Source organism: Sapajus apella, unplaced genomic scaffold (assembly GCF_009761245.1).
Source record: "Sapajus apella isolate SASKATOON/1434 unplaced genomic scaffold, GSC_monkey_1.0 scaffold18, whole genome shotgun sequence".
Lineage (NCBI taxonomy): Eukaryota > Metazoa > Chordata > Mammalia > Primates > Cebidae > Sapajus > Sapajus apella.
Window position 1 is genome coordinate 16,397,064 of NW_022436958.1, and position 27,581 is coordinate 16,424,644.

General features: G+C 40.6%; 1 protein-coding gene across 11 annotated transcripts in view; it reads left to right on the forward strand.

Moving 5' to 3' along the window:
• FMNL2 (formin like 2) overlaps positions 1-27,581 on the forward strand; it is a 323,466-nt gene that overhangs the window by 256,462 nt on the left and 39,423 nt on the right. For all 11 annotated transcript variants that reach the window (XM_032286259.1, XM_032286258.1, XM_032286262.1 and 8 more), the window contains one exon: positions 24,126-24,200. In XM_032286259.1, coding sequence (XP_032142150.1) covers positions 24,126-24,200 — 75 coding nt within the window. The remainder of the gene's footprint in view (positions 1-24,125; positions 24,201-27,581) is intronic.

The following is a 27,581-nucleotide window of genomic DNA, read 5'->3' on the forward strand; positions in this document are numbered from 1 at the left end:
CCAAATATTATCTTTTTTTTTCCCCCTTTCTATTTAGCCCCAGAGATAGTGAAAAAATATCCAGGTTCTAAGAGAATGATAAAGAATAATAGTGATCTTTAAATTCATATTCTGGCTTCCAAGACAAATAGACTTTAGAGACAAGAATGTGTGAATGCTTGTCTGTGAATGTTTTTATATAGCATGTATAAATATATAAATTTTACATTTATAAATAAGTATGTTTGGGTGGATGGATTTAATATGAAGGAGAAACAGTATGTGCTGCTAATATAACTCCCAAACCTTTATCGTTAGGTCATATTTGAAAATATTGCATGCTGAGTCCTTTTCACACTAGAAACATTTACTATATAGTTATCAATGGCCCTTGTTACAATGACTCATAACAAGAATCTGATTATACTGCAGGTCAAATTATATCCTAAAAATACATTCGTATAGAACAAGTGTAAAAGCCAGGAATTCATGAGATGAATGATAAATTTTTTCTCCTAGATAAGATATAGTACCTTTCTTATGCATAGTAGGTCCACAGATACTTGCAGAATTGAGTTTTGTCTCTTTGGTGCCAGACTTATATATGGTTTAGCCATTTAAGGTGTAGTATGTGCTTAATTGAATAAAAAAGTAATGCTAAATCTAATAGCAGGATAGTAGTAATGAGATCTAAATTACTTTTGACATTGAATTTTTAGAGCTTTAACTAAAACTGGCCTCATTTCTGTAGTTAATTAGGATTGATGGTAGGTCTTCGGGTTGTGTTTCTCCAGGGCATGGGCATTTGCATCTGAGACAAGGGGATAGCAGTAGTCTAGGGAAGGTCCTCAAATGCCAGTGGGACCTAAACACTAGCTGGTGTCTAAGTGCTTAACATCCTCATAAGAATCAATTCAAGGATGAGTTAGAAAACAGTGAAAGTATGGAGATTTATTGCAAAGCAAAAAGTACACACTCAAGAAAGGGGAATGTGGGCAGATTCGAGCAAGTCACACAGTGTGGTTTGGGGCTGCTGCCTTTATGGATTTCTTTAACCAAGGGATGGAATATTCATGGAGGTTCCTGGAAGAAGGTGGAGATTTCTCGGAACTATGGTGCTACCCGTTTTTACCCCAAATAAGGATGTTCCTTGAATTGTCGTGGCACAGGTGGGTGTGTGATTTAGCATAGAATGAGGTCCTAGGAGAAACCTAGACCAAATCCAGTGCCATGTTGAACCCAGTTGGTCTTAGCCAGCTTGGTCTACACCCTGTTTTTCAGGGTCTTATCAGCCCCTAGCTTCTGCAGCTGTTTCAGCAGTTTCCTTTTGCTTAGTCATTTAAAACTGCTGCCTGGAAATTTTTATTCTGCTGCAACCATCCTGCATTATTGTTGTCTCAAAACCATATAGACAGACCAGGCAAAGGGATTATTATCCTAATAGTCATGGAAATGAAGACAAGGTAACAACATACTCCCAAGAAACTTAGTTGTTATGGATAGGTCGGAAGAGCCTCAACCTATTTATCCAATCTTGAGGTGCAAAAGGTGTTTTTCTGTGTTGATCTTGTTTTCTGCAACATGCGATGCCACTCACAGCTCAGAGTCTCTTAAATTTCTGCCTCTTTTTCTCCCATCTTTATGTGAGTGAAGTTTTTTTTTTTTTAACATATCATAGTAAAGTGAATTTTTTAACCTTTTTAGCCAAAATGTCATTGGAATCTTCTGGTTTTATGAGAATATTCATTATTATATTCTGGCATGCCTGTGCAGATAGGGTTTTGTTCAGTGAATAATGCCTTTTGAGCCACCCATTGGCAGAGAGAGTACCATACCAGGTACCAGGATACTAGGAAGGAGGACCAAAGAAGAGTCTTTGCCTTCAACAAGATTGTTTTTAAAGCTCTTTATCCTTTTTAGTAAGTTGGGATTCCATTCATCTCCCTAAGAAGGATGAAAGGATGATCTTTGCTTTTATTGGCAGGAATGAAGGGTGGAGTAGGGGAGTTCAACATCTATTTTTTTTTTTTTTTTTTTTTTTTTTTGCAAATGAAGTAGTATGCTTTAGAGTAGCCAGACCCTTTGGGCTTTGATCACTGTTAGAGCATAGCCAAGCATACCAACACAATATGGTACCAGATGCTAGAAAGAAATTTAAAAGACCGTGTACCTTAAGTAGTTTACTTAGCAGGATTCTTTCCCCCTCTCCCTCTTGAGCCAACAAATCGATTCTAATTTGACCACCACCAATTAATTAATTCAGATATAAATTAAAAGAAGTTATTATTTGGCTGTTGCAAGATTGTTATGTATGATTACATCATTTTCTCATATTTCAATTAATATTTAGAATCCCAAGTTTGGTCTTATATTTTTTTCCCTAAAGAATCTTGCTACAAATCTTGTAATATCTAAAGTGCATGCTTTATGAAGACAGGGGAGCACATTTAGTTAATGGTATGTGATGGTGGCAAGAATATTAACCCAAAGCTTTGTTTATGATAGGGGTAGGATTGGGGTCTAAGCCTGGTGTCACTGAGCAAACACATAATTGCTTCAATGTTTGTGATGAGAAGTGAGTCTTAATTACATGAATTCAGATTATACTGCACATGGTTTGTGACATGCCTGAAAACATGAGTGTATTGAGTAGATGAAGACTAAATCATTAGCAGTCAACCATTGTGCTCCTTGAATTCTTTTTTTCTTTAAGGAACAATTGTGTAAGGGGATTAACACATCAGGTTTTGTGTTGAAACATCTCTTAACGAAAATTTATGATCTTGAAATAAGGACCAGGGTGAGAACAAGGAGTCATCTTTTTTTTTTTCTTATTGACTAATTTAATAATGGCCACATGGAAGGACATATGACCATCTTCACTAAATTAATTTTTTCTTAGTTGTGTGGCAATGTATATTTTTGCGCCCTGAGACTACCAAACAAAAAAAAATACATTTGGAAGTAAAGGCCACCCTTTGGATATTTATATTAGTTCCGGGTCTTCTTTGCAAGAAGCAGAAACTGACTCTAACACATAGAGGAAAGAGTTGATCGAAAAGATGCTGAGAAAAGCACAGACTTGACAAGGATCCTAGAGAACCAGGCTTGGAGAATGGGTAGGCTTTCCTAAAATGTGGCTACACTCTGGCTCTGCCTTTGAAACTGAGCCACCAGAAATACCATTTGGGGTTCTGGCCTTGCTTTTTCTTCTCTTCCAAATGACATGGACCATAGCTAGCAATCTGCTGGCTCATAAAACTAGCCCTACTGGTTAAGGACCTCAACCAGCCCCCACTTCAGATTTCTAAATACTATACTGAATCTCATTTCCCAGGGGAACCTTGAAGTCTTCAACCTACATCTTGTTCTCAGCTTTTTCTCAGTCTTTCTACTTTTTCCATTATATTCTTTGATATATTTGAGAAATTGGCTTACTTTTTAAAAGTATCTCCAAAGGTTTGGCAAAAATTCTTCCTTTTTAAGTCAAAGAGGAGAAGCACTGAGGCCCTGTAGACTCTACAGTGGAGCAGCCACTATGACACGAGCAGTAACATCCTCTCAGGGCTTTCAGCCACCAGCTTTCCCAGGCTGCTGGGAGGTGCACCTGGAATTCATCAGGATTTCAGATCAATTATAACTGTGTTCTCATCTGCTTCCATAATGACAGCATCTGGCTTTAGCCAAAAAGCCTGAATTTGGCTATTAAAGGTTCAACTCCCTCCCACATTTGACCTTCCAGTACAGAAAGATGGAGCCTTGTGAAATGAGTCACTCAAGGCCACCAGCGCTCTGTACACAGCGCTCTTGGCAGTGGTTGTTCTTTTTTCCGCCTGTTGCTAGAAGGCTTCCTAAGAAAGCTGATGTGTGGTTTAGCTACTGGGCATCTGAAAGGACTCGTGCTACACATTATAAAGTTGATTTAAGAAAGCCTGTCAAGTTTTATTTATAGTGACCAAATTGGGCAGGAAGGAGAGCGAAGATTTTGGTGTGCCTCCAGCATCCCTCTGAGTTTAATCCCATCTAATCTATCCTCTCAAGCATTTGAGGGGAAAGGATTATAAATCTAGCATGAGACCATCCAGATAACTTCCTAAGTGGTAAAGTAAGGGTACTTACTTTTTTCAGTCTCTCATTGAACTATGAGCAATATATTCTCTCAAATCTCAAACTCTGGGAGCCACAGTCCTAAAGCATCTATGTATTTTGCAGTATGAGGCCAGAATTAGATTGATGTAATTCACTAAGACTCTTCTTGGCTGATCCTCCTTCTTAGCATTAGGGAGCAAAGTCCTAGTCTTATGTGGTATTAATGCTGTTGAGTAACTTTTTTTGTCTGTTTATCAACTGTTGTAATTATTTCCCGTGGATACGGAAGTACCCCAAACTTAATTAGGCTCCTGGCTTCTCTGGGTCAGGAAGTCAGGCTGGCATGGCAGGGATTGTCTCTTCTTTGTTGTGTCTGGGGCCTCATCAGAGAAGAACTGATTGACCAGTGATGGCAGTCCATCTGGAGGCTTCTTCACTCACGTATCTAGTTTTTGAGCTATGATACCTCTCAAGGGCTGGGCCCAGCTGGAACTATCAACCAGAGAGCCTCCATGTAGAACTCCACGTGGCTTGGGCTTCTCACAGAGTATCATCTGGCTTCTGAGAGAGAGTGCTGAAGGAAGGAGCATCGGAATAGCCACCATTCCAAGGGGCAGAGGCTGCTGTGTGTCTCCTGAGCTGGTATTAGAAGCCGTATGGTGTCACTTCTGCCATATTATCTGGGTTACTAGTGAGGCCCTGAGCCCAGCTCGGATGCAGGGGGAAGGAAATGGCTTATCTTCTTGATGATTGGAGTGTTGGGTCACTGTGCAGAACATGTGGGGTGGGAGAGATGGCTGTGGCCTCATACCGTCACAGTCTGTATGTGACGTCACAGTAAGTCTCATACCTCAGTAACTGTATGAGATTTACCAAAATGTTTATTGTTATTCCTCTTTCATTTCCTCCCTCTTCTTTACTCAGTCCATACTTGGTTTTTCCTTTTGATTGAAAACTTTATAAACTTTTTGACTGGAGATAAAAAGGATAGTTAGTAATTTTTTCACATGAATCTGCTATGGGCAAATGATACTGTGAGAGCCTTTCCTAGAGAAAGGAGCCACTTTCATAGAATGTCCAAGCTTATTTTCTGGTAATGAACTAGCTATTTCTTTACCATCAGTGTCTTTAACATCTGGTCAAGGGAGCGAAGGCTGGCATCTTCCTGATCGTTAAGGGGTGAGTTATTCTAACTTACTGGAAAAAATGTGAATGCCCTCTGTGTGTCAGAAACATTGATAAATAGTGGAATAAGAAAATGAATCAGACAGATGCCCTACCTTTAAAAGGGAGCTTACCAGGCTAGTTGAGGAAGCAGATAAGTACTTGGACAGTTATAATACCAGTCATTATGAAGGTAATTGCAGGAAGCTCTACAAAGAGGAGGAACAGCTGACCGAGACAAAGTAGGGGGAGGAGGCAGATGGGGAAAGAGCTCTCAGGGAGGCTCCTTATAGGAGACAGTGCCTCAGCAGAGTTTAGGGTGAGCAAGGTTAACCAGGTGTATTCCTTTCCCATTGCTGCTGCAACAAATGACTACAAACTTTGTGGCTTAAAAGGATACCAGTTTATCATTCTACAGTTCTGTAGATCAGAAGAATAAAATGAGTCTATAGGGCGGGACCTCTGAAAGCTCCAGGAGAGAATTCATTTCCTTGGCCTTAGCAGCTTCTAGAGACCACTTCGATTCTTTGGCTCCTGGCCCCTTCCTCCAGATTTAAAGCCAACCACATAACATCTTCTCTGTCTCTCTGCTTCTATTGCCACATTGCCTTTTCTCTCTGACTTCTCTGGCTTCATCCTTTAAGGACCCTTTTGATGACATTGGACCCATCCATAATAATCCAAGACAATCTCTCCACTTGAAGTTTCTTAATTTGATCATACCTTTGTAGATACCATCATATGTTTGTAGATAGGATCAAATTACGGAACTTCAGGTGGGGAGATTATCTTTTTACTGTGTAAGGTAACATAGTCAACGGTATCAGGAATTAGCACGTGGACATCCTGGCGGTTAGGAGGAATGCATCATTCAGCCTGTCACACCAGATAAAAAGAGTGAGGGTATCATTTTTTACCAAGAAGGTAGTATAAAGAAAAATTGGTAGAAGAGAAAAATTGGGATAGGAAATCAAAGGCAGATCAGAAAAGGCCCCCTTGCTTATCCCAGGCTCTTCATAGTGCCACATGACCTAAAAGGAGCAAGTATGCTCCCCAATCAACTGTTTAGATTTTAACTCTGTTAAAAAAAAAATTTGCTTGTATGTTTTGCCCTGAAAGTCAATTAACAGTGGGCTCAGCATGCAGTTGCTTTGATAGAGCAGGGTGTGTTTGGGGTCTGAGATTTGTTTCAGAAATCTTACCATTCATATTTCTCATTCCTTGGGCCCCTTTTTTCCACCGAGAGTCATCTGCTTCATCAGCTGCTGTATTCATTCACTTATCACATCTTCAGGAGTGCCCTTTTTTGGTGGTCCTGGGGAAGCTTTAAAAATAAAAAGGAAGTACAGGGGGATAATGGTGCTCAGAGCCAGGCCAGATTGTCACATTATCTGTTGTACAAATGTAGAGATGCTTTGCTTCACAACCTGACTTTAATTAGATCCCTTCTGTACCACATAAGCCAAGTGCAATTTTATACAAATAGGGAGCCTCATCCTCTATTTTAAATATAGTAGCCACTGAAAAAAATAAAACAAAAAAGGTGTTAGGGTGTTGCTGCCATGTTATTTTTATTCATATAAAAATACTGCTTCTATAATGCATGTCCTTTGCCAACTATAAAAGCTGGCATATGTGCCCTTATTTCATATTCTTGGAAGATATCAAGGAGAACCCCAAGAGAAAGCAGTGAGAGCTGGATATTATTTTAAGACCCTGCAGAACCTGAGACAGAGACTGGTACTGTTCCCTAAATATGAGCTTTCACTTGGGAAGTATTTCTTTGACATTTCGATGTTGTCTGGTTTAAGGTGCAGAGGAACGGTATGAAGCACTCTGCTGTGAGCTGATCAGAAAATCAGAGTCAAAACTATTACAGCTTTGGCAATATCATCGCCAACTCTAAAAAGCATTCGAATGAAGTTTTCAGTATCCGGGCAGGATTTGGTTGCCATTCTGACATTTATTTCGTGAAAGGCCTATTTTAGGATCCTGTTGGTTTGCTCTTCCTGTGTGAAGAGCTGCTTCCCTGCTCTTTTACTCCCTCACTCCACCCTGACTTTTGCATACTCAGGATACTTAAAAAAAGAAAAAGTACTCCATATGTCTTCTAGCTGCATTCCTTTTTTTTATTATTTTTTTGTTTTGAGACAGGGTCTTGCTCTTTCATCCAGGCTGGAGTTCAGTGGTGCCATCGCACTCCCTGCAGCCTGGACATCCTAGGCTCAGATGATCCTCCCACCTCAGCCTCCTGCATAACTGGGACTACAGGTGTGCACCCCCACACCTTGTTTTTTTTGTTTGTTTGTTTTTAAATTTCTTGTGGAGACAAAATGGTGCTGTGTTGCCCAGGCTCATTTCAAACTCCTGGCCTTAAGCAGTCCTCCTACATTGACCTCTCAAAGTGCTAGGATTGCAGGTATGAGCCACATTGTGTCTGGCCTGCTACCTGCTTTTTAAATTAGTTTTATATTAAGTAAAAATAAAAATTGCTGCTTTTATATGTCAAGGAATTCTGGATTATAGCTTATTTTAGCAGTCATTAGTCCAGGGCTAAGCCCTAGACACAGGGTTATAGTAACCATCTTATTAAATAAGCATGTAGGTTCAACTATAGCTATTCAAAGTTGTGAAGTGCTAGATATGTTAACTAGGAAGAAGGATAAGATAAATCATATATAAATAATATCTATGTGTATCTGTGTGCATGCATGTCTGTACATTTGTATATGTATATTAAATATATGTGTGTATATAATAGGAGTAACTTGTAAAGATCTATGTATGCATAGTAATAAGCCCTAAAAGGAAGCAAATGACAGGATTTGGAATGGCACTGGGGCAACTCTGTGCATGTGTTTTTATTTCTGTTGCTTGGCCCATTGGGGAAGTAATAATTCCTCACGTGGCTAGACTGTCCCTTGTGTGCAGAGTTAGATCTTCCCTCTGGTAACATTTTATATGGCTGGTTTTGTCTTTTCTAAAGATGTTCAGTTGTCTTTTCTGTAACATCTCTCTAAGCTACCATCTTTTTTTCAAAACTGTGAAACAGGATCAGAACTCTTTGGAATTTCCAAAGAGTTGAACAAATACCCTTTTTACAATGACCCCATTTCAGGGTAAGGGGAGTGTGTTAGAAAATAAAAGGCATCAGGCAAGGCGTGATGGTTCATACCAGTAATCCCAGCACCCTGGGACACCAAGGCACAAGGATTGCTGTAACCTGGGAGTTCAAGGCTAGCATGAGCAACATGGTAAGACCCTGTCTCTACAGAAAATACAAAAATTAGCCAGGGAAGGTGGTGCACGCTTGGAGGACCTCCAGGTACTCAGGAGGCTGAAGTCGGAGGATTGCTTGGGTCCAGGGGGTCAAGACTGCAGTGAGCTGTGATCACACCGCTGCACTCCAGCCTGGGTGACAGAGCGAGAAACTGCCTCTAAAGAAAAGATAAGGCATGGTCTCTGTGCCACAGAAGATTTTATTGCCTTGACAAAGGTAGAACTAACTTTAGTAGGTATTTTTTTGAGGACCAAATGTATACTAAGGGCAACACTAAGAGGACAGTAATTTTAAACTTTAAGAAAATTATGCATATATTTATATTTGTATGCTTAATTATAGTTTATACCAAAATGTTAGGTGTTACTGACAATAGATGTGCTTATTGAGCTTGACTCCCTATGTGAGTCAAGTTCAAATTTCATTTGAATTGTAAACTCTCGTAAAACACAAGCATGTTTTTTAGTTTATATGGGGTGTCTTATCAATAAGGGTTTTATTTGTTGGTTTCTTTCAAACTAGCAATTCTCTTCAAAAGAAAGCATGAACAGAGTTCATGAATGAATTCCATTTTCTTCTTTATTGTAAACATTAGTATATTTATGTCATGTACATAAAAAGGCATATAAATATGTAGAAATAGGCTACCGTTAATTTTTTATTTAATAAAAATTTATGGTTTGTTTATTGTTTCCTTAGTGCCAGTAGGCTAGTATATATTATTTTGTTAATTCTCAGATACGCTGTCTGAGGTAGGGACACAGAGGGAGAGCTCAGAGCAAATGGGCTACCGATGTGTCTAGGAAATGATAACTCGAATTTTTACACAGATCCATTTAACTCAGAGTTTATATACAGCCTTACATAACATGCCTTGCATTCCAGGCACTTTCTACACAGGTTCGTATATTGTCCTCAATTTTCCACCAAAAAGCAAACCTAATGGGAATGGTTGGAGATTGGATAGATTATTGCAGTGTTTAAAATTGCTGGTAAAATTCAGAACAGACCATGCCGTTTGTACAGGGCCCAGTGGGAGAAGAGGGTAGGTCCTGAGCAGGGTGATGAGGAAGGGAAGAGACCCGATTTGATGGAGAGAGTTCTGGGAGCAGAGAGATTGGCATGAAATCTGTCTTAAAGGCTGCATAAGTCAGAATATATTTGTTGCTTGGCCAGGAAAAATGACCGGGGCCCATGTTACAGAACAAAACGTGACGAGAGGCAGGCATGAATGAGGTTCTGAGGAAACCGTGGTGGAGAGATTGGAAACCTGTGATCAAAAACAAAAACAGAAACAGAACAACTCAACTAGAAGATACAATTAGGAGGGAAAAAAGAGGGAAGAAATTAACAGTTACATGATACCTGACAGTTCAGAAAATGCTTTAGGTATATTGCATTTGATTCTGTAAAAATCTGCAAAAAACCTTTTATGCAATTTGGATAAATCTTAAGGAGTATTGTGTAGCTCTGTATAACATACAGCAGAGGGGAAAGTTGCTGCTGTCTGGAAGACAGGTGGTTTGGTTATCAAATGACTGAGCCCTGAACCCAGTTTGTGGCCATGGCAATGAATATGCAGCCCAAAAATGACAGAAAAGGCAAAAAGAGGGTGATCACTGAATATGAGAATGGACACAGAGGAGAATAAGAATCTCTTTAAATAGGCCGGGCGCGGTGGCTCACACCTGTTATCCCAGCACTTTGGGAGGCCGAGGCGGGTGGATCACGAGGTGGAGAGATCGAGACCATCCTGGCCAACACAGTGAAACCTCGTCTTTACTAAAAATACAAAAATTAGCTGGACGTGGTGGCGTGCGCCTGCAATCCCAGCTACTTGGGAGGCTGAGAGAGGAGAATCGCTTCAACCCAGGAGGCGGAGGTTGTGGTGAGCCGAGAATGCACCATTGCATTCCAGCCTGGGCAACAAGAGCGAAACTCTGTCAAAAAAAAAAAAAAAAAAAAGAATCTCTTTAAATAATACACATTTACTGAAGAGGACAGTAGCACAACCAGAATGAACAAATACAATCTGGAGATTTCTTTTTTCAGGCAAAGAAAATAAAACTTTTTTTAAAATTTATTTTTTTAGTGAGAGTATAATGCCCGAGGTCGGATTCTTAGTTGTGCAGTGAAGATAATGAATGAGAGAGCAAGTTTAAACAGAGGTGACTAAGGAGAGAGGGAGTGTGTGTGTATGTGTGAGAGAGATCCAATAGGGATCGTAACTAAGTAACTGAGGAGGACAACTCCCCCACAGGGACCCTAATCTAGAAAGAGAAGAGTAAGGAGACAAGGCTAGAATGGGCTAGAAGGATGCATAGAAGTGACCAGCACAGCACAGAGGGGAGGTGGTCAAGACGATAAGAGGGCACCTGGTAGGTCTGGTATATTGTGATGTAAGTTTTTGCTTTAGGTGAGAAGTTAGTCGAATGGTTTTTATATCCCTTCCAATTCTACGGTTTTATGATTCTATATAAAACTTTGTCTATACATGCCTATGTATGTAATGTCTATTGTGTGTACATCTTCAGATAGTTCCCTCTAAGAAAGATTAAGTGCTTCTTTGACTGCAGATATGAAAACAAAGTACCTAGATAATAAAATGGTAGGTACCTTCGTTTTCAAATGAGAAGAGAAACTGACATATCTGAGGCTAGTTGGCAGGATAGCAACAATCCTCAAAGAGATCACTGTGACTGTCTGTAGACAGTATTGTGACTTTGGTCCTAAGTTCCCTTTTATGACTCCCGAGAAGGTGGCTGCATCAATCCCTTGGCTCACGATTCATTTAAAAATTCTGCAGTGTGTCTAAGGACCTCGCTGTTTCCCTAGCCTGAGAGTGAGCTGGCTATGCTGGCCCTGCTGTTAGTACCACCTTACGAGGTGCTGTTGAGGGCTCGTCTGCGAAAGAAGATTTGCTGGCTTGTGTAGCTTTTGAAAGATAGAGCTTTTGAGTCTTGATTTAAGCCTTTCATTTTCCAGTTCCCCTGTCCTACCCCAGACTGTTCTGCCCACGGCAGCTCAACAGCCATTCTTTATTCCTTTCAACACAGCGGTGTATGTGGCTTCTGCCTAGCTCTTTAATTTTATATATCAGTCTGCCAAGAATTTATAATCAAGACTCGGTTTTCATTCACAATTGAGTGAAATACACTCACTAGAAGAAAATGGCCCCTTGGTTCCTGATTATGGTCCAACAGTCACTGTCAGTCATCTCTCATCTTGCAGTTGAGTTCTCTGACAAGATAGTCCCCCCGGGCTCTGCGTCACAGGGGAGTGGAAATAGCTCATGGTAACATGAGCTATAGGCTCTGTGTTGTTTTGGCAGTTTGGTTTTGGCATTGGAAAATGAGGGCTCCTTTCCTGCCAATAAACATACTAGCAACACATGTGATATCCCAGATTTACTGGTTCACCACTAAAAGCAACACTGAATTTTTCATTTTCAACTATTTTCCAGGAATAGGTGTAAAACTAGTAAAGGGTAGTTTCTATGTGGAACGTGTCGAGAATATGTTTAGCACATTGGTAAAAGATAATTTTTTGTTTCTTGTGTATTTGTTCATGATTGATTGATTGTTGTTGTTGTTTTTGAGACAGAGTCTTGCTCTGTCACCCAGGCTGAAGTGCAGTGGCACAATCTTGGCTCACTGCAACCTCCACCACCCGAGTGCAGGCAATTCTCATCCCTCAGCCTCCTGGGTAGTTGGGACTACAGATGTGTGCCACCACACCCAGCTGATTTTTGTATATTTAGTAGAGATGGGGTTTTGCCATGTTGTCCAGGCTGGTCTTGAACTCCCGACCTCAAGTGATCTGCCCCCTTCGGCCTCTCAAAGTGCTGAGATTATAGGCGTGAACCACCATGGTTGGCCCGTGATTATTTGATATTATGTTATCAGGCGTCCCAGACAAATTTGTTTACTTGGGTGGATTCATTCAGCATAAATTTCTGAACTTTGAGGTATGTGTGTTCTATATATTTTTTTCCCTTGCAGAGGAGATCTGTTTCTGTCCCTTTTTCATATTCTTGCTTGAAATCTAACATTCACTTTGGCTTTGGGGAAAGAATATCTTCTAGCCTTGTAATGAGTCTACATGTGACAGGGTGGGCAGTTCCCAGAAGTAACCAGGGAACAGTTAGGGGCTGCTTCCGTCCAACCTGGTAAGTACCTGGGATTGTACCTGGCCTTGTTGAAGAATTGCAAGGAAATCTTTTCTTTTTCTTTTTCTTTCTTTTTTTTTTTTTTTTGCAACAAAGTCTTGCTCTGTTGCCCAGGCTGGAGTGCAGGCTGGAGTGCAGTGGCGCAATCTCAGCTCACTGCAACCTCTGCCCCCCAGGTTTAAGAGATTTTCCCACCTTTGCCTCTAAAGTGGCTGGGATTACAAGTGCACTCCATCAAGCTCAGCTAATTTTTGAATTTTTAGTGGAGACAGGGTTTTGCCATATTGACCAGACTGGTCTTGAACTCCTGACCTCAAGTGATCCACCTGTCTCGGCCTCCCAAAGTGCTGGAATTACAGGCATCAGCCACCATGCCTGGTCATCTTTTTTTTCTACTTTGTAAAATGGTGGAGGGTTCCGTTCTATATAAAGACACTCTGCTGGTCTCTGGATGATGTGGCTTCATCTTTATTGAGAGATGGCACATTTAGTAGATCTTTATATAATATGGTTGATTCCCAAACAACCTTGCAAGAAATTTTACTATTATCTATTTATTTGCTTCTTCAGGTTTTAGATTTAAGAATTCATCATCTATGTAGAAATAGAGGCTAGCCTGTAATCCAATAGTTTCCAAGCTTTTGGCCCCTGCACCCCTTTTTATACTCCTAAAAGTTATTGAGGTCCCCGAAGAGTGTTTGTTTATGCAGGTTATGTGTTGATATTTTCCATATTTAGACATTACAACAAAATTTCAGGCCAGGCATGGTGACTCACGTTTGTAGTCTCAGCACTTTGAGAGGCTGATTCATAGAAGACAGGCGTATTCTTACATCTGCTTTTGGGTTTAGTCACTTGTGCTGTTGTTTTTGTTGAAGTCGATGAGGAAAACTTAGCCTCACACAGATATGTTGATGAAAAAGAATTATTTCAACAGCATTTTCCGGTAATAGTGGCCATTCTTCTTTGATACTATACAAACACCGGACAAGTAGTAATTTCTTCAAGTTTAGTTACAAAGTAGAATCCGAAATCATATTAATGAACTTTTTCTATACTGTTGCATTAAAATCTATTTGCCTATATTGCACCTGGAATGAATTTACAAGTTTGCAACAACATTCAGTTGTCATTTGAAAAATAATAGTACACTGAGTTCTCTAGATCTTCCAATAATTGGCAGATTTCATAATGCAATATTTTAACAAATCACATGCGTTGTTTGTACCTCCAATCTCATTAGAGAAGTCTTTAAATATTGGGAAGCGGTCACACTCCTGGTGGTGCATCCAAGTGTTCATGTGTTTGAAAGCTTAATTTTTATCATTAACAACAAATATTGTCAGCTGTTATCTTTAAATTAAAAGGTGTACTTTGTTCATTTTCAAGAAAATATCTGCCAAGTATATAAGTCTGAATAACTATGTTGTGTCAGTCATGCTTTCAAGTAAGAACAAAAGAGTGGCTAGTTCATCTTGCAATTGAAATAATCACAGAAATGCTTTTTCTCAAGACAATCATACTTCAGTATGCAGCTGAAATGCCTTATGCAGACTCCAGGCCATCGTCTAGAGTATTATAAAGATGTGTATCTAGGGGTTGAGATGTAATAAAATTAATACGTTTTATGCTTCATCAATGATATTTTTAAGTGAAACTGGCTTTAAAAAAAAAAAAAACTGAGAATGCATGGCTGTGGTGAATACAGTGATTACTAGTATAATTTGGTGCATTGCCTTGATGCATGCTATGGCACTGACAGCATTCGCTATCATTTCTTTTGCGCCACCAGTGCAACTGCTATCTCTGTGAAAGTGTTAAGTAGCATCTTAGCATTATTGTACAGATAATGCTGCCCTCACAAACCTCATAAAAAGGCCTCAGGGATGCTTGGTGTTCAAGGACCGCACTGTAAGAACTGGCACCCAAATTCATTGTCTGCTGTCATCTTGCGCTTGGTGGAAGTGGTTCCAATTGGCTTGGAATAAGTGGAAAGTCCTTCGGTTGAGACCCAGAGGTGATCATGAGCGTTAGGGTGAGCTTGCAGAAAAGCACAGATGAAAGTAGAAGGGTTGCGAAATGAGAGAAGCTATCTGTAGACGAACTGCAGGCATTTGCCTGTTGTTGGCCTGAGATCTTTGATCTGTCAAAGAGTCCTTGTCTTCAAGGGCCCTGCATTCATGGCATACCATGGAATGACTAGATTTTTAGTGATTCAGGTGTGAGGAGAGCATGGGCTGATGGCTGCCCCCTCAGCAGGTCCTGAGATCTGAAATGGCTGTAGGCTTTAAACAGCTCCAGCCACGTGCCGTTGCTGTGGTTTAGAGAACGTGTGATGACCTCTAGAGATGTCATTGTGTCCCTTCCCTTGCTCAGCTTGACCTAATTGGATATGCTCAAAGGAGGAAGCTGTGAAGATAATTGATTGAAAATAAGGAACAGTGTTAGGCTCCTTCTACTTTGAGGAGTCCGACTGGTAAGTCATCCCAGAGAGGACTCAAGGCCTTTGTCATGTAATCCTCAGGTAGCTATTTAAATTCCATTCTCAGGGTGAGTACGGTGACTCACGCCTGTAATCCCAGCACTTTGGGAGGCCGAGGTGGGCAGACCACTTGAGACCAGGAGTTCAAGACTAGCCTGGCCAACATGGCAAAACCCTGTTTCTACAAAAAACACAAAAACTTGCCAGGCATGGTGGCATGTGCCTTTAATCTCAGCTACTCGGGAGGCTGAGGCAGGAGAATTGCTTGAACCCGAGAGGTGGAGGTTGCAGTGAACCAAGATAGTGCCACTACTCTTCAGGCTGGGTGACAGAGCGAGACTCTTGTCTCAATCAATCAATCAATCAGTCAATCATTATCATTCTCTGTTGAAGAAATACAAGGTATTTTGGCTTTCTAGTAGAAATGGAAGTGTATTAGTCAGGGTTCTCCAGAGAAACAGAGCCCTCAATAGGACATCTGTAAATATATCTATAGATGTAAGAGGAAACATTATGGGAATTTGCTCATGTGGTTATGAAGGTAGAGAAGTTCCATGCTATGCATCTGCAAGCTGGAAACCCAGGAAAGCTGGAAACCCAGTTAGAGTCTGAAGGCCTGAGAAGTAAGAGCCAGTGGTGTAAGTTAAGGAGTCTGAAGGCCTGAGAACCAGGCGCTGCAATGTCCAAGGGCAGGGGAAGAAGATAGATGTCACAGCTCAAGATGAGAGACAATTCACCCTTCCTCCAAATTCTCTTGTTTTTTTCCTGTTTGGGCCCTCAGTGGATTAGAGATGCTCAACCACATTGGAGAGGGAGATCTTCTTTCCTCAATCTCACAGACACACCCAGAAACATTTCACCAGCTCTCTGGGTATCACTTCACTGCCTGAAGTTGACAAATAAAGCCAACCTTTACTAGTAGCTTTGAAAGACTCTATGTGTCCTTCCTAATGACCAGGAGATATAAGTCTTGCACTGAAGCTAGAGAGGTTCATGTTGGACTTTAAGCATGTTTTGGAAAGAGATCATTTATGACATATTTTATGGAGGAGCTTTACTCTCTAGAATTTATTGAAATTCATCTTTTTTTAGAGGAGTAGTAAAAAGACATTTCTTGTTTAAGGGGTGATGCATCAGTGAGTCGTCCTTCGGGGATTTTAGTATCTTTTTGCTTCTATGTCTGGATTCTTTATTCAGTACAGCAAAATATGGGTGTGGAAATTGAGACAGTCATCTGGCTGGTCTGTGTGCCTCCTGCCAAACATCTGGATATTTGGAAACATCTGGAAAAGTTACTGAGGTTTTCACAGGGGTGTTCAGCCTTACGCGGATGAAACCTCAGGCTCATTGTTGTGTCCTGGTCCAGGATTGATATAAATGTTGTATTTCTAAAGGAGGAGGGTTGACTAAGTTATAGAATCTGTTTAGTTGCTTAGCTTACATTAGTTTTTGTTTTATCGGAGTGAGATAAGGTTGTTCGTTCCAGAACATTTCTGCTGGATGAACATACCCACAGTTAAATCCCAAGGAGACTTGAGAGCCAGCAACAGGTCGGAGTGATCTGCTTCTGTCACAGCCACTGCTTGGTGTATGTGTATGAATTGTCCAATCACTTCAAGCGACAACAATAACAGACAATTGACAGCCACAGAACACCCCAGAAAAGTAGTTTTGTCAGGCCACTATGGCGTCAGTAACCCTCAAAATGCTGGTGCACTCAGTAGATGGTACAAGATGGTTTTCACCTAGGACTAGCTATGAAATAACTGTTTACTTCACGAGGCCCTGAAAAGAAAACGGAACTTTTGTTCTCAGGCAGGCCCTGAGAATGATGGTCTAATCAGTCATAATAGAGTGTGCCTCTAAAAGGGTGCCTTCCTGCAGGGAGCCTCGCAGATCACAGGGGCCTATTGTAAGAGGAGAAAAAGAAAGTATTGAGGCAGGCGCCAGGCAACAGGGCAAGAAGGAAACACTTAAGCAAAGGGCCTTTAATTTTTATATAACTAACCCAGAAGCATATTTTATAGCCATCTCATAAGAGTCAGGCCTCAATCTGGCTGCAGACCTTGTGTGGTACCCTGGGAGCTGTTGCTGGGGAAAGCCAGAGATTGTCACTGACCTTGAAGAGGGACACAGAGTTGGCTGAAGGCCGGGTGTGTGTACTTCAACGTCTGCCTGGCAAGATAATACCCAAGGTTTTTGTAAAACCATCTCCTCTCCGCTATTAGCTTTTAGGGAAATCATCCCCTAAGCTCTGCTACCCTTTGAGATGCTTTAAACTACAGCCACCTTCGCATCCAGGGCCCCAGATTTCTCCAAATGGTTTGGGACACTGTTCACAAATGTCTTCCACAGATGTTGGAGAATACAGTTGAGTTGTTTGTTTGGCAGAAGTTGTGCTTTTGCTTCAAATCTCCTTTAAATGAAAATGAATCTTGTCCTGGGAGTGGCACATGTTATCTGCGCAGGGCGTGGGATTTCTCAGCTTCGCAATCAGGAATGAACCAGATGGGGTGAGAGACGACTGGTTTGACCTTTATGTTTGGTACTCAGGCCTGGCATAGCCAAGTGCATTCCTGTGAATTTGTTTCTGTGGCGCTCCCATGCCAGTCAGCTTGGCAATATCATGTTCTACTGCCATGCTAGATGAGAAATTTAGACCTTCAAGAATACTGAGGGAGAGAGTTTTTTTTTCATATTTTTTTACTAGTAATGAAACCTTTCTTTTTCCCTCAGAAGCAATCTTACCAGACAACTAAGTAAGGATAAGAAGATATGGATAGTGAGGGTGGAATTCTCAAGAACCTTACTTAGGCCTTCTCTTTCCCTGCCAAGCCCCTGACCTGGAATTCCCCCATGCCCCAAAAGCTCTGTAACCTGTATAGCTTCTTCTTTTTTTTTTTTTTTTTGAGACAGAGTTTCGCTCTTGTTGCCCAGGCTGGAGTGCAATGGCGCGATCTCGGCTCACCGCAACCTCCGCCTCCTGGGTTCAGGCAATTCTCCTGCCTCAGCCTCCTGAGTAGCTGGGACTACAGGCACGCGCCACCATGCCCAGCTAATTTTTTGTATTTTTAGTAGAGACGGGGTTTCACCATGTTGACCAGGATGGTCTCGATCTCTTGACCTCGTGATCCACCTGCCTCTGCCTCCCAAAGTGCTGGGATTACAGGCGTGAGCCACCACGCCCGGCCTTAGCTTCTTCTTTAATTCCTCTGTAACCCTGATTGTTTTCTTAAAGTATGGTTTGCAAACCAGCAGTATCATCTAAGGCTCTCAGTTTTAGGTTTGTTTTTTTTTTTTTGAGACAAGGTCTCACTCTGTCACCCAGGCTGGAGTACAATGATGTGACCTTGGTTCATTGGAACCTTCGCCTCCTGGGTTCAAGTGATTCTCCTGCCTCAGCCTCCCGAATAGCTGGGATTACAGGCACCCGCCACCATGCCCGACCAATTTTTGTATTTCTAGTAGAGGCAGGGTTTCTCCATGTTAGCCAGGCTGATCTTGAACTCCTGACCTCAGGTGATTCACCCGCTTCAGCCTTCCTAAGTGCTGGGATTACAGATGTGAGCCACCGCACCTGGTCTAAGGCTCAATTTGATGGATGTGAAAACTGAAGTCCAGAGATGTTCACTCAGTAGTCCAAGCTAGCAACAGGGTAGTGGCTGAACTGTGACTTATAACCCAGGTTTTACAGTCTTGCCTAATATGCCACATAGTCGCATTTCTACCCTTACAGCCTTTTGCCCCCATCAGTGTTAGAGCTTGAAGGTGCAAGGAGATGCAGTTGTATTTAGGCAGGACCCCACAGGGATGGGCAGATAGCTGGCTGTGTTAGCAGACTGAAGTCTGGTCCAGGATTGAGCATGATCATTTTCACTTTACACATTGTTAATTGGGGTTGTGAATTTATTCACATGCAGCTGATTTCTAGATGATCTGTAATGAAGATGCCTCTTGGTTTTCAGTAGAGGCGAGGCTTTTCCAGGGCATATACTTCTATTTGTCTGCTGAGTTACTTAATTTCTGGTAGCCCCAGCAACTAGCAGTAGAAGTCTAATCCCTGATAGGTCAGTCCAGTGCACAAAAGGATTCCTTGCCACTCTGCTCTGCTCAGTCCTTTTGTAGCCTTTCAACTTTCTCCCCACCCCACTTACTAGAGTACATATTATTGATATGGGAAATTGGTATCAGAGCTGGTGGGAGAAAGAGATATGCCAGTGAATATAAAAGTCAAGAATGACACATTTTAACTGCAAGAATATAGTTTTTTTATTAAAAAGTGTTTGTACCATGTATGATCTGGCCTTTGTGGGCAGATGGAAGTGATATGCAGCAATATATAATGTGTAATGATATACATGTGCAAATGTTCTCCTGGCTCTTAAAAACGTTTTGATGAAGCGCTTGAGTTCATTCCCATGTAGGCCAATGCTTGGTTTCTTAAAATAACTGAAAATTAGTGTCTCATTCCTTTCATCCTTACCGATTTTCTAGAGGCCACCACAAAGGAGAGAGCATGCTCCCCCGTGATGGTCCTGTTTTACCCAGTGTGTGGGGGTGGTCCAGATGTGAGCAGTATGAACGAAGACAGCTTTCCTTTGATGTGGGACACAACTTTTACCGACCTTCCCCAAGCAAATCTTCCTGTTTCCTGTGGGATTGTAGTGTACACTTGTTTAATAATTGCTAAAGTAATAGAGAAACAAATGTGAATCTGGCCTGCGTGCCTCCTTTCCTTCATCAGAAATGAAGGGGGCCCTGGAACCCATGCTGTGCCTGTGGAACATGTCAGGAAACACCACCCTGAGTTCATTAGTTGAGATTAGCAGCAAAGCAGGCTTGGGCTTCGTGGACTGTGGTAGTAGGGGTCCTTCTAGTCCTTGCCGTGGAGAGCGGTCACACTGTTGCTTTCAAGGTTTTCCAAAGCTGGCATTGGTATTGTAATGTCATTTTGCGCATTTGGATTATTTTCACCTAGTTCAAAGCAGCTATAAATAGGAAGACATTTAGGTCTGTTATTTTTTAAGACTAAAGGTATTTCTCTGTTTTGTAATGCACATGTTCTCAGCAGGGATTTGTCTGTTGACAGAATGAGGGATTTCTAAAGAAACACATATATTCAAGGCTCTTCTTAACATCTACTTCAGGTCTGTCTGCCAGGCTAGTGCTATGTTTTTTGGGATCTTTATCCACCATGAAATCTAGTGTTGCTTGCTCTATATTTGATTCCATCTCTTTAAAGTAACAGGCTATGTGAGTAGTTTGTTTCTGTCCACATGTGCTTTACCAGCCATTTAAAACCTATTTTTTTCTAAGACCCTACCTGTACCCCCTGGTTATTTGTGGGTTACCTTATTCATTGTACTTATGCAGGAGCAGTGGACCAATTCCTGCGGCATTCCTGATACCCGGTTATAGTAGCTGTGTTTGTGTTGCTCTGTTAGAAGTTGAATGAGCTGGAGATTTAATGATTTAGTAAATCAGTTTGTAATTGGTAGTCAGAAAGGCTGAGTGTTCAGTCAGCTAGTCTGATATTATATGAGCCATTGGTTCCCAGATGTTGGTCCAACAATCATGAGTATTCACAGATTTCTAGGCCCATCTGGGGAGATTCTCACAGAGTATGTCTCAGTACAGACTCTAGGAATCTATAATTTTTAGCAGTTCCATGGAAGATTCTGGTACAGGGATGTCAAAGTATGCATGATATAATTATTATGTCTTTTAGTGATAACATTTTTTATCTCCGTGTGTCTCAGATAATGCTGGAATGCCTTAACTACCTCCTTTAATGGAATATGTTTATATGGGCATTCTAGGCTATGTGGGAGAAGGAATTTCAGGCTGGCCATCAGGGACCTGGTTCTAGCCTTGGTTCTGCCACTCTCTGGACCTTTCATCAGATTAGAGAGGTTTAATCTGTATGTAGGTCTAATTCATAAATTGAGAGCATCAGATTATGCAAGGTATTTTTCAGCTTTCTAACATTCTTTGATTTGAAGAGCTTTGCCTCCTTAGGAATTGTTTTGGTTATCACTGTTCATGAACAGTTAGCTGTTGCCTCATTTAGGCTAGCATGTACTTAGCCCCTCAACCAAACATTAGTCATGGTCTGCTTCTCAGGAGAGCTGGCAGCTCTCTCCAAATTCAGGATGGCCTCTTTTCCTCTTCTCCTACTGCCACTACCAACCACCCACAATAAAACAGAAGTAAACTATTTTTTTTTTTTTTTTTTGAGATGGAGTTTCGCTTTGTCACCCAGACTGGAGTGCAGTGATGCAATATCAGCTCACTGCAACCTCTGCCTCCAGGGTTCAAGCAATTCTCCTGCCTCAGCCTCCCAAGTAGCTGGAATTACAGGCCACCACTCCTGGCTAATTTTTGTATTTTTAGTAGAGACAGGTTTCACCATATTGGCCAGGCTGGTCTCAAACTCCTGACCTCAGGTTATCTGCCCACCTTGGCCTCCCACAGTGCTGGGGTTGCAGGCGAGAGCCACTGCGCCTAGCCTACATTGGGGTTTCTGCTAAAGAAAATTCAGATTGTAGTCCTGACCTTTTGTATGTAAAACCTCAGGGTTTTTTACTCACAGGTCCCTCTTTGCAGGCAAGGGATGCTTGTCTCTTTGGGCATAAGATGTGGCTGATGTCATAGTCTAGGGAGCTGGACCTGTACGGCCTCACGCCCTTCAACAAACTTTCCATTTCCAGGAACTTGCTGTATATTGTCTAGAGGGGCTAGCTGAGGATGGGGGCAGAACATGGTATCCCCTTAAATCTCCAGTTCTCAGCCATTGAGGATCATCGAAATGATCTGTAGTGCTTTTAAAATTATGCATGCCTTTGTCCCCCCAGCCCCACCTGGGCCTGTTGAATCAGACTGTCTAGTGTGGGATTGGACATGTGTATGTCTGTGTGTGTGTGTGTGTGTGTGTGTAGGTATTTTTGAGATAGGATCTCACCCTGTTGCCCAGGCTGGTGTGTGGCACAGTCACAGCTCACTGCAGTCTTGACCTCATGGGCTCAAAGTATCCTCCTACCTCAGCCTCCTGAGTAGCTGGGACTACAGGTGTGTGCCACCACACCTGGCTAAGTTTTTACTTTTTATTTTTAGTAGAGACATGATTTCATTATTTTGCCCAGGCCAGTCTTGAACTCTGGGGCTAAAGTGATCCTCCCACTTCAGCCTCTCAAAGCACCAGGATTACAGGCATGAGCCACTGTGCCAGGTCAATTTTAAAGGCTTTACTTTAGACTCGATCTTCCATATACTATTCCTCTGCATTCTGAAATTATTTTTTGTTAAGGCAGGTATAAATAAATTTTCATGGAGAGTTGTCATGAAAATGCAATAAATGGTGGTCTGAATCTGTTGGAAATATTAAGTTGCTTTGAGACTAGGAGACCCTCAGAGTCTGAAGGCTGTTCACTTTAACGTTCCCAGCATACAGTTTAAAGATGGCAGCCACTAAGGATTTCCCCTGGGGATGGGGAGTCTCCCTACCATGGTTTAATGCTTCATCATGGAAAACAGGAAGCCATTCATCCTTTGTGAAGTGAAGTTTAGCATAATTACTCATTTATCTTCTATTCCTTGGAATTTAACAAATATGATTGGGAACTTAGAAAGTGCTAAGCATTGGTATAGATGCTGTGTGGTGAACAAAACAGAATTCCTGCCTTCGTGGGGCTTTTTCTTCATCAAAAAATATGTGTGTTCACATGGAATTTAACATGACTGAATTAAATGGCTGTATTATGAAATAACATTTTAGAAGAATTTTTGAGGATTGACCTGAGTATCCCTAAGATCACAAGTGTAATCAGAAAATTTGGAGTTTAGCATGTGAAACCTGGATTAAATTAACAAAATATTAACCCAGGGGCTGTGTCTTATTAATGCAGCAGTCAGGAGTGGTTTGGAGAAATATTTTCTGAAGGCAAAATGAATAAACCGGTGGGTATAGGACTTTGCCCAAAAAGTCAACCAAGGACATTGCCAGAATTAAAGTTTGTCCTTTGACTTTAAAAATAAGTCTCCAGAGCTGAGTGTAGTGGTGCATGCCTGTAGTCCCAGCTACTTCAGAGGCTGAAGCAGGAGGGTTGCCGGAGACCAGGAGGTTGAGACTGTAGTAAGCTGTCATCGTGCCACTACATTTTAGCCTGGATGACAGAGTGAGACCTTATCTCTAAAATTTAAAAAAAAAAAGAAAAAGAGAAAGAAAAAAGTCCCCAGAGAGTCACTTGACAGAAATCTTTTTTGACTTTTTTTTAAAGCTCCATGTGTTTTATTTCATGTGTATGCAAATACCTTTGTGCCCTGAAGTTCCCAGTATTTTATGTTTATTTCATCTGATCAATGAAAACATTCATTTGAGCTGAATATATGTGTTTCAAGATTCTGGGATGCTACTTCACAAATTACTACAAATTTCTATTCTCACCTTAAATGGGTTAATATAGCTTCCACAGTGTCTGTTTCTGTGTTGTAGTTTATATTTATGCACTGACATTTTTTGATTCAGTTAGACATAATATGAACATTTTAAATTTGCCTGTTAAAGAGTTTAGATACTCAAATCTTTTTGCATGTCTTTTTTTTCCTTTTTACAAAAGGAAACTATAATCTTTTTTTTTTTTTTTTTTTTAACCATGAACTACATTCTTGGATTCTGAATGCACGCTAAGAAATTGGTGAGACTACAAAGACAACCAGTGAAAGAAAAACACATTTGATGTGGATTTCAAAATATCAAGAGAATATGGAAAAGAAACCAAAGATTAGCTTTTGGTTCCAGCTCATGTGGCTGTTTGTGAGTTAACCAGCTTAGAAGGGAAGTAAATAGTTTATGAGAGAGAAAAAGATAGATATTCTGGAAATAATTATTAAGCTGAAATTTCTGCATCTAATTTTGGAATGTTTATGTTTAGAAAGTCACATGCACAATGAAATGTGTGTTTCAGGTTTGTGGAGAAAAACAGCGCTTTGAGAAGTTGATGGAACATTTCAGGAATGAGGACAATAACATAGATTTTATGGTAAGTTATTTTAGTACTCAATAAAGCAAATTCAATTTTAGCACTTTTTCCCTAAATACATACACGCACGCACACACACGTATTTATATTACAAAGGACAGGGAATTGAATTGAATATGCTAAAGATCCAATCTAAAATGTCTTTCTTAATCTGTGTTTTCCCTTTAGGGCATTGATTTCCAGTTTTATTCATTACATACACAGTATAGTAAACACCAAAGTACTAATTATAGCAAATAAAGGGGAAGGTATGCAGTTGGAAAAAGCCATGCCTGGTGCAAATGCTGCCATTGTCTAATTGCTGATGATGCTGAATAAGAATCCTTAAGGTAGAAGCAATTTTGACCTTCTTGATTTTTGCAGGCCCCAGCCAGTGCCCTTCTCCAGACTGTATTCTTAAAAATTAAAGTGCTTTGGTTTGTAGAGTTGACTGTATGTATTTCCAAAATTAATATGCAGTTGTGATTTGTTTTTCCTCTCTGATGTCTTTTCTGCTTTGGTAATTCTGTGAGGCTATAATCATACTGGGGATCTCCTTGGCAGGATAGGTGACAAACAAGAACATGTGGTTCCACAGCAGTGCTGTCATTCTAGGGTAAGAAGAACATCAAAGTGAGTTGCAGTGCTTCTGCATTCATAGGCGTAAATCTTAATCCTGGAAGGAAGATAGAATCTACCACAGTGAATTTCTTCAGAAGTTTTACTCTTTAGTGCACCAGATCTGTAGGCCTTGACCCAATCCTGTTGCCCTAGGGAAATTCTAGACCCAGGAGACCCTAACCCAGGTGTAATTTCCCAGATCACTTCTAACCTGAAACAGACATACCAATTACTTCTTACCTTGCAAAGGACGCCAAGTGAAGTTTTCGTTTGAATTGCTTCAGCGGTTATAAAACATGAAACCTAGCTTTGCAGATTTCTAACCCCTTTTGCGAAAAAAATTTTTTGAGTCCTCAAGTATGTGTCTTAGCTATCAGCCCTTTCCAAATCAGTAAAAAAGATGAAATCCTTTATAGGGAAGCTTTTCTGTTGCATAAAGCATGTTATTTGCTTTTCAAAGTGTATGTGTGTTTGTGTGTGTGTGTGTATCACACACACGCATATATGAATGAGGGACACTTTTACATTGTCCCCCTTATGTACGCTTATATGTACACTTATATATATGTATATATATACACACACTTTATGTACACACACACATACACACATATGAAAGAGAGATACTTTTACATTGACTTTTAAAATCTTGTTATTAGGATTTTTTTAGTGAAGTTAAGGCTAATGCTGGCCCTGGTGATAAATATGTAAAGAGGTTGGTGCCTTGTCTCATGTCAGTTTCTTTCTTGTGCCATGTTAGGGTTACTTACTCATTCTGTTAGAGTTGAGGTTGCAAACTGGAGGCTCCCACACTAAAGCCAACCTACCGGCTTGTGAGTTTAGTCTGACAGTGATGATCCTACTTAAAAAAGTTGGATATGATGCATGAAAGTACACATCTGATTTTCTTGGAAACTGAAAATGTCTGAGAACACTAGGCCCCTGTTCCTGCAGAGTGGCAGCTGCTGGAGCCAAGCAGCCCCTACTGCTTTAGTCCAAAGATGTTCTTTCTAGTTTGTCACAGTCCACACCATTCCCTGTTGTGTGACACACAGCCCAGCCTGCTCATTTATGATACTTGCCAGACCTCTTTGCCTTTTGAGTTTCGGCTGAAATCATAATTATATAAAGCCCTTGAAAACACCTGCATTATCCATATACAAACCAGGGCCTATTTTCTGTCAGTTCATTTATTCACATATACGTGCATTGAGGTACCTTCTTTAGAGGCTGCTATTACACAAGTTCTGTGTGCTGCATTCACGCGTCACCTTCAGAGTTGGCTCTTAGGCATATCATGAAACTCAGCGGATCATTTAGACCTGTTTTCAGAAGAGAAATGAAAAGATGCCAGAATCCAACCATATTTTCTCTCCAGAAAATGAGGCTTTTGACAAACTGTCTTGGGAATGCAATTTGGTTGCACAACCTCCAAAACAACATATTCCTCATAACATATAGTATAAATTTTTTAAATGTAGTATAAGACATTTTATCCTTTTTCTGTATTTTTTGTGGACAAAAGAAAACAAAAACTGACAATTTTTTAAAAAAATATTTTTCTAATTTGTATTTTGTACATGCCTGTGTTTAAGTATATTTTTTAAAGCACATTTAGTGATAGAACTCAGTCATTTTTTTTTTTTTTTTTTTTTTAGTAAATTGCAGTAGAGTCCTTTTGTAAGCTAGAGACTTTACACATCTTCCAAAGATATCCAATGTATACCATATCTTCAAAGAAGACTCTAACTCAATAAAAACAATTTTTAAAAGATAAAGGAAATTAGGTTTGGAGACAGACAAGGAGTCAGGTGGTTCTCAGAGTTAAGTTTGACTCTGTATCCTTCAATCATGTTGTCTCCTTGCCAGAGACTCTGCTGAGCAGTAGCTGTGGAGGGAAAGCATTAGTAAGATGTTTCCACCATAAATAGACTGACTGTCACTGTGGAAAGCAAATTAGGTCTGTTGAATGCTGTTCTTTTATTTATCAAACCGGGGTCTGGTGTTCTCTGTGGCAGTTCTCACCACTGGTGCAGTTGTGGGGAGAAAGCAGCAAATCCCAAGCTTCTAGGGAATGGAAGCTGGTTGATTATGTGGAAAAATGGGTCAAGTGTCTGTTGCTATCCTGTTGATAGGGCAGAGCTCACAGGTCATTTTTAGGCATGGTTACCTTGTGGTGAGATTGTAGGCGATTTAAATGTTCTTCTTAATGTTCTTTGTAATAATTTTTACATTTTGTACAACATACCTATAATTTACACAGCTTGTCTTATATACCTATGTGACTTTTACTGAGATATAATTAATATACCATCAGATTCACCCAATTTATTTATAATCCAGTGCCTATTTAGCCTATTCACAGGGTTGTACAACCCTTACCACAATCTAATTTAGGACATAGTGTCATTCCCTCCCCCCCCCCCCCCCCCCCCAAAAAAGTCCTGTATCCATTGGCAGTCACTCCCATTTATCCCACCCTCAGCCCTAGGCAACCACTAACCTGCTTTCTATCTCAATAGTTTACCTGTTTTGGATGTTCTATATGAATGGAATCATACAACATGTGGTCTTCTATAACTAGTTTTTATCATTTAACATGTTTTCAAGTTTACGTTGTAACATGTGTCAGTAATTTATTGCTTTCTATTGTTTCACAATATTCCATTGTATGGATATACCACATTTTGTTTATTGGTTGATGGACACTGGGTTCTTGCTACTTTTTGGTTATTAATGATGTTACTATGAGCATCTGTGTACAGGTTTTTACATGGATGT